General features: G+C 34.8%; 1 protein-coding gene across 1 annotated transcript; it reads right to left on the bottom strand.

Moving 5' to 3' along the window:
- Positions 1-3529: 3529 nt before the first annotated feature.
- Positions 3530-7633, bottom strand: LOC109215796 (probable dolichyl pyrophosphate Glc1Man9GlcNAc2 alpha-1,3-glucosyltransferase). The gene is made up of 4 exons (XM_019379905.1): positions 6773-7633; positions 6081-6287; positions 5648-5885; positions 3530-4165 (listed from the first exon to the last, which is right to left on the bottom strand). The coding sequence occupies exons 1-4, from the start codon at positions 7538-7540 to the stop codon at positions 3801-3803; spliced, it is 1578 nt and encodes a 525-aa protein (XP_019235450.1). The 5' UTR covers positions 7541-7633; the 3' UTR covers positions 3530-3800.
- Positions 7634-8153: the final 520 nt, after the last annotated feature.

The raw sequence follows: 8153 nt of genomic DNA, 5'->3' as shown, positions 1-8153 counted from the left end.
CCCCCCCGTGCGCGAGATATATGTGAGGCCTATTCCAAATCTGATTTTGCTAAACTTACTTCTTCATTTTTTGAGCTTACCAAAATATGTCCAAATTCACTCTCTTTGAATTGAATTTTGTAACGTTTCATTTATTTCTTTATAACTGCCATGTTTTAATTTTTCTAACAGTTGTGTTTAATTTAGTAACAGATGTGGTTAATTCTTTTAACAGCTCCATCTTCATTTCCTGTAACAGCTACAAATTAATTTCTTCATCTGTAACTGTAACAGCTTTGCCTATAAAAGGCAGTCTTCTTTGTGAATTATCTAAAACAGAAAATACCTTTATCTTCTCTTCTTTCTAGGCAACTGTTTTGTGCAAATTCTAAACTTCCAGCCACGAGTGCACGTGTTTGGAGGTGCTGCTGAACCTTGGGAGCGACCGGTCTTAATGATTTGCATCCGGTCGGGCCGAAATCGCTTTCAAGACAGTGACTTGCCACGATACAGTATTTTTGATAAATTGTTCTTGTTTACTTCTTGTTTTTAGTCAATATTATCTACTCATTCTCCTTACCGTTCATGTCGAAGACTACTGACCAAGTGATGAAATGGATCAACAGTTAAAATAAGGATTTGCTGATTATTAGGTAAAAAGAAAATGATTTACGATTATTAGATTTTGGGAGTATTTAAATGAGAAGGTTATAGATTACAGTCAAAAGATAGCTTATGAATGCAACCACGGTCCACGAAGCTTAGAATTACTTACATCTGGTTGATATGTGGCTTTATTATAGTAAAAGATAATCAAGAATTTTTAATGAACATGGTTATAATAACATTTGTAAATATTATTTCAAGAGAATAACATACTTCATGATAATGAGATGTTGAGGAAACTAAAAAATATATTTTTTTAAAGTGTAGAAACATGATGTATTGATTTGAAAGTCAATTTGTTTAGTTAGTGAATTAGGTATTACAAATGGACCAATGTTAGTAACGTAATTCGAATAATAAGATATTATTATTATTAAATTGAGTTTACTATTGAGTAAGCAAGGTTAGAGCAATAACTAGTTTTTCATAGATATTGACCTCGAGTTTTTGGAATGAAAAAAAAAATTGTAAGAACTAAAGACTGCTTCTCTCTTTAATGAGCTTTACACGAGACCAATTCTAAGAATGAAAAAAAATTCTAAAAGAAAGGACTCAAATAGAAAAAGCATAAAAATTGGAAGGCTGATAAAGACCAAAGATTCTTTTTATATGGGGTTAATGAGCAATGCCATGACGACTTATACAAGTATAAAATAACTCGCATTGAGAAAATAAAAATTACTAAAAATAGGAAGGGTGAGAAATGGTACAATTCATTAAAACCTCTATACTTATTCCAAATTGACTATACAACAAAGAACCTAATATTTTATCTGTTCTTTTATATATTTGGTCATTATCAAGGAACTTACTGAGAGATAATTCAAATATATTCCTTTGAAAATTGAATAGTAAAATTAAACTGTTTTTTCTTTAATTTATTATATTTCTCGAAGAGGACCTTGGCCTGTGGATAAGATCCCACTAAAATATTTGAAACTTCCTACTCTTCTTTGGGAACAAGCATATAACTAGATTTCCTGTCCAATCCACAAATTGTTTAGAGCATACAGGTATCTCTCATAATATTTTGTCTTTTCGAATATGCTCTTAAATTATTTTTTTAATGAGAAAGTCGTGGTTTTTATATATTTTCTTACTTCTAACCGTATAAATCTTCCTCTTAAATCATTAGATAAAATCTTATATTCGTTGGTTTTAACAATATAGACTTTATTAGCACTTAAAAGTATTCAATCACCGACATTGACTGTGATTTATCAAGCCAATCTAATCCAATTAAAAAATTGATTGAATCAGTTGAAGCAATCCAAATCAACCAGGTTAATGTTGGTAAAGAGCAGGTTTACCAGTTTTTAGGATTCAATGCATCAATTTTTTTTTCCTCTTGAATTTCACAGTCTATTTCCTATGCAAAATGTTAACCCATTGAACAAATAGTTAGCATAGATTTGTCCCCCATTTCTTTTATTCTGTTTTTGTTTCCTTGAATCAACTTGTGACGCATCTCAACTTTCCATTGGATACAAATAGGGGTGTCAATGGTTCGGTTCGGCCGGTTATTTTATAAAATTTGTACCATATCAATTTTTGGTTATTTTATTATGTATAACTAAAATTAGACTTTCCGAAACCGTCCCAATCATGTCGGTTTCTCTTCGGTATCGGTACGGTTCGGTTAATTTTCGGTATTTTTTTTAAATGTCAGGTAAAAATTACTAGTAGAAGTAGAATGCAATAGCATACGTACTTTTATAGGACTTCACAAAACTCTGTAGACATTTTTACTCTTTAAAGGGTGATGATTAAGGAAACATGAAAGATGGCCAGAACATTAAATCCATCAATTATTCGACAACATGATAGAAACTAAGCAAAGACAAAGAAAATATAAATCATATGAATGAAAAAGATATTAACCAAGCTGGGATTCAAGAATAAAGTATATGGAAGATTAAAATTCAAAAAGATAAATTTAAATAATACGAAAGGAAACATATTCAATACATTGTAGTTTGCTACTCATAATCGCTAGAATACCTTGTGTCTTGCTAGCGAATATGTTGAAAATAATTTAGTTTCAATAGGAGTAGCATAATAGTTTTGAAAATTCGGATTTTGAGTTTAATTACTCGTTGGCTTCCATTTCTATAATTTCAATGCTTAAAAAAAAATTTAATGCTTTATTATTTTTAAACTTAATATATAAATATATTTTCTACATGTAAACTTATTCGGTACGGTTCGGTATTTTTTCGGTTTATTTTCACAAAATAAAAAGCCTGCCCTAATTATCGGTACGGTTATATATTTATATAAAAACCTACGATTTTATTAAAAGAAACCTAAAAATCGGTTCGGTACGGTACGGTTCGGACGGTTTAGTCGGTTTTTAAATATCCATTGACACCCCTAGATACAAATACCAAATAATTCTGCCATCAATAAGTCACTAAGGGGTCGTTTGGTAGGGTCTATAAGAATAATACCGAATATGATGTATTAGTAATGTTGGGATTAGTTATGCTGATATTATTTCTTATCGACTGTTCGGTTTGGTGTATTAAAAGTTTTGAAAGGGCAGTTTTATCTTTATACAAGTATTTAAAACTATGGTATTACTAATATCATGGTTTGCTATGCATAAAAATACTTAATAGGATGTATAACTAATATAAGTTATACACAGGTGGAAAAACACTACCAAAAAGGGATTAATAACACCAAAGCTAATACATGTATTATTTTCCCTAATACATCTTTACAATGAGCCTTACTATATGGCTACCATTAATTTTTATATTGCGACGGGCCAAGTCTCCATATTTTATGTGCAAACCAGCAAAGATTCTATTTGTTTCAACTATATGAGTGGAACTAATATCCAGAAAGACATAATAAAGAACTAACAAAAGATGTCAAACAAGCACCAAAAACCAATGAGGTAGATTCTTCTTTATATTGAAATTTTAACACACAACTTCCTGCAAATCTTTTAAGAAAAGAAATGAGCATTAACAACTCGGATACAAGTCAATAACAAAGCTATTGCCGTCTAAGAAACTCCGGTATTAGATTGAAAATTCTCAAAACTGTCTACAGATGATGCTACAAAGCCAATCTAGATTGAGCATTTTAGCTACGTGTACTAAACTATATGTATATAAGCAGCTGGTATTTGTATCCTACATGTGTTAATGTAACTTAATAATCTGCCTCAACTGCCACATCCAAGAGTACATCATTCCAAAGGCACAGTATATGCTGATCAACATAAGAGGCAAGAAAGGAAGCCTCTCAGTGAAGAGGATAGGATGAACTAATTGTCCATATATCTCAACAGCCAGGAGACCTACCAAGTATAACTTCCCAAACCAACCAATGACGAACCTCGTTTTGTCATATCTTTTCTGTTCAGATTCAGCTGTTTTTCTAGCAGTTGTCGCAAAATGCGAGGAGAACCCAATCCACATCAGTGAAGCATGTAACAGCAGTAAGAGAACCTTAATTGGATACTCTTGGGCTTCAAATAATAGCGGGAAAAGAGAATAGCAGGACACTGCATGCACAGCAGGTTACATGTTAGTTACCGGGAAATAAAAGTTACAGGGCAGTACAAAACAAGTAAAAAAGGAACAAGGAATAGCAGCTGCAGCAGCACAACATTAGTAACGAAAAACAGGCAAAGGAAGAACGCCACGATAGTATGTTGATAGATGTCCTATTCCATCTAGAAAGATTTTAAACACACAGCTTAATAAGGATAATTTTGGCGTCGGCCATGAAAAATCTGAGACGCTGGTGAAAGTTGGATAGCTCAAGAATACCACTATAACAAACTGACCGACATACAGCATAGAACATAGTATGAGTTTTTACTTAGGGAGCATTTCTAGTAATTCATTTTTACAAATCATGTATGCCACAATCTGGTTTATAGCTTCTCAAAAAAGACCACTTACACCAGAAAAATAGGAAAGAATTTCAGCATGAAATCTAAGCTAAGTTGCGCGGACTCTTCGATTTTGGTGTCGTACCCGTCCCGATACGAGACAGGGAAGGGGACGGGATACGTCCCGGATTCGGTCAACTAACTTCGGACACTTTAACCGGAGTCCATCGATAAATTTGGGAGAAAAATTGAGATTTTGATTTCTCAAAATCAAAAATAAAACAGATTTAGGACAATGAAAGAATAATGTCCATCTTGGAGAATGAAAGATTGAATTCTACAATATTCATGTAAGTTTTTCATAGAATATCTCTCAAAATTTACAATATTTTTATAGCTCTATTTTTTATTAGCCGAATCTCCGCACCCGTATCCATATCCGGATCCGTACCCCCGAATCTTAAAATTTAGATTTTGCCGAATCCGATACTCGGATCCGTCCCCGTATCGGATACCCGCACCCGAGTCCGAGCAACTTAGAGCAAAAGTAATGGAGGCCCCTTTTTTTTTAGTCAAAGGCATAGATAATTTTTTATTAAAACCAAATTGGGTTTTAAGCAGAAATATACAAATCATGTATGCCACAATCTGGTTTAACACCAAATCCGTGTACATTTTCCAGTGAAATTTAATTGTGAAGCCTAGTAATCATGCAATGTATTACTGATTCATCATGTTAAAGACAAACTGCACGGGCAGCACTTGTGAAAAATGTGTTTTGACCCATTGGAGTACCATGACACTTTATGAGACATAATATTGATATTAATAGTAAAATGGCATTTGAAAGTTTCCAACTGAAAGAGCTCTAAATTTTGTACAGTCATATAAAATGAGCCATTCACAGGAAAAATAAAATAAAATATAAGAACAAAAGAAACACCAATGTAGGAACAACTCCTAGAAGATGGTAGCAAACAGAAGAGCGAGTGAACTACACACTAAGATATAAAAATATGATTTTTTCTGTAAATTGAGATGGTAAAAGACTATCACATAAATCACGCAGCAATACAAAGTCAAGTCTTCCAGATGAGATGACTATGAGAGGTCAGCCATCGCTAAAAAGTGAGTAAAACAGGGTATTACCTATGGACAAATAGAAATAGTGTTTTGCATCTTCCACACTTTTCAAGGCAATGATGGCAAGGGGAATCACAAAGTGAAGTGAAGCTTTCTCATGAACATGCCAGCCAAACATAAAGCCGCATGTGTAAGCATAGGCTATCCATCTAGTAATCATCCTTGGTTGGGGTTCTCTCCAAGCCTTTATAAGACATGGAGCTATTGCAAGCAAGACAAAACCGAAGGTAATCATGGGCGTGATCTGCAATATATAGGTCTGTGTAAGCGTAGACTGTTCAAAAGCCCTCAAACTAATATTATTTGGTGAAAGGTTACTCTTTTACCATGTTTCAAATTTCAAGATTCCTAAGAATCTTGAGTTAGCGAAGTTATTGTCAACAAACAAGATACACACACACACAATATGTTGGATGATGAGATGAATGGGTGTGCTTACTCTAGGTAACACAGCAAAAGGAGTGGAGTCCCCAACTAGTCCACCAGTGAATGAAGCTGTCGGTGCTTGGACGTTGAAACCCATTTTTACAAGTAAAAATGCTAACACTTTATCAAAAATTATATAGAATACCCAGAAGTTGGGAGCCCAGTAAGCATGACAGAGTCCCCGACCAAAAGGAAACATTCGATGGAACACTTGCTGTATCTGCAACAGGGTTGATGGCAAATTATCAGGATGATGGTAGATTACACAGGCAATGAGTTTCCTACTTTACCATACCATTCAATAAACAGAAACAACCACTTTGATCAGCTTAAATTCGAAACAAGGTTATCTAACTGCAGCAAATTTCAAGCATCATGATCTATCAGACTACAAGAATGAAAGAACAAGACAATAAGATTTAAGGAAGTACATTCAGCAATCAGCACCATGTTTCTACAATCTTGTAACTAGCTAACACTGGAGCAATTTTTATTATCATTCTACGAGCCTAAAGTCTGAATGGAGTAACATGGTTAGTGAGAATTCGCATAGCTGAATCCAACAAGCTTGGATTGAGATGTTGTTGTTGTTCTACGAACCTAAATGTCAACTTATTACGCGATCCAAATTGAGAACTAACTATCAACTCACACAGAGAACTAAAAGATCACAACTTTCCTATGGACAAAAGAGCAAATTTTTACCTGTCCATGATACAGAAAAGGGCCATAAGCAGCAGCAAAAACAGTGACAACAGCACTCCCCATAATAACCAATCTTCCAAACCCTCTAATCAACCCACCCCTACAATAATGCCTCAACAAATAAACAAAATAAACAGGAGCAGCAACAGCAAACAAATGCTTAAAACACAACAAAATTGCAAAAACAAAACCACCTAGCAAATCATTCCCTTCCTCCAAAGCTGAAATCGAAATCAAAAGCATCCCCAAAAGAAACCCATTATACTGAAAATGCAAATGGTCCACAATCATCAACCCAGGCGAAAAAATAACCAAAACCCAGATCAAGACTCTCTCTTTATACCCCAAATTCCTTGTCAATCTATAAATACCAAAAACCAACACAAAATCAGATATTATAACAGTAAGTCTTTGAAAATAAATCGTGGGCAATGATTTGTAATTGAGCCCATGATGAAGATGGACCATGATGGGGTCCACAAGAGAAGCAAAGAAAGAAAGGAAATGCTCGAAATGGGCAAAAAAGGGAGGGTAATCGAGGGTCCATGGGCTAGTTTGATCAGAGTACCATTGAGAAAGGGGAAGGGAGTGAGTAATAGCAAGCCAATTACGGTGGACTTCGAAATCTGTGCTGTGATAAGCTGGGATGAGGAGGAGTTTGATGCAAGTGGCTACAAGGGAAACCCATAGGATCTCTTTGATGGGTTTGTTGGCTTTGGGTTTTGGGATCTGTTGGTGTTGTTTCTGGTGGTTTTTTGGGGGTTTCATGGCTTTGGACCGACGGCGAAGTGGTGTTTTGGGTTGTTGAGATTTGACGGGGGAGGTTGAAGAAGAAGAGTGACATGTCAGCAATGACACGTCATGTATTGTCCAGGTCAGCAGCTAGCTGTCTTCGTTAGGCCTCACATATACTTTTTCAAAAACTAGTCTCAAGTAAAAATTGTGTGAGGCCTCTTTTTTGTCTCACATTTGTGAGGGAAAGTGCACGGTTAGCCACTAATAACATATATATTTACTTTTAAGCTACTGTTTAAAATATCTTTAGTCTTTAGCCATTGCTTTAATAAACTTTACCTGCCCGGACGAAAACACCCTTCTGCTCATAAAAGTTCGGACCAAGTGTCCTTAACTTTTGAACTTGCAACTCTAAGTTCAGGACTTCAGGACTACATGTCCTTAACTTTTGAACTTGGAACTCGAAGTTCAGGACCACCTGTCCTTAAGTTATGTGCTTGTAACTCTAAGTTAAGGACTAGTTGTCCTTAACTTTTGAACTTGTAAGTCTAAGTTCAGGACCTATTGTCCTTCCCTTTTGAGCTTGTTAGTCTAAGTTCAGGACCAAGTGTCCTTAACTTTTGAATTTGTAACTGTAAGTCCAAGA

This window comes from Nicotiana attenuata, unplaced genomic scaffold (assembly GCF_001879085.1).
Source record: "Nicotiana attenuata strain UT unplaced genomic scaffold, NIATTr2, whole genome shotgun sequence".
Taxonomy (NCBI): Eukaryota; Viridiplantae; Streptophyta; class Magnoliopsida; order Solanales; family Solanaceae; genus Nicotiana; species Nicotiana attenuata.
Note: the sequence above shows the minus strand (reverse complement) of the source record. Positions and strands in the feature narration are given on the sequence as shown.

Bases quoted from the DNA above. Each gene is read 5' to 3' on its own strand.
- LOC109215796 (XM_019379905.1), bottom strand. From the start codon at position 7,540: ATGAAACCCCCAAAAAACCACCAGAAACAACACCAACAGATCCCAAAA. The intron at 6,288-6,772 runs GTAAAAATTTGC...ACCCTGTTGCAG, and splicing joins CTTTTCTGTATCATGGACAG to ATACAGCAAGTGTTCCATCG. The intron at 5,886-6,080 runs GTAAGCACACCC...TATATATTGCAG, and splicing joins CTTTTGCTGTGTTACCTAGA to ATCACGCCCATGATTACCTT.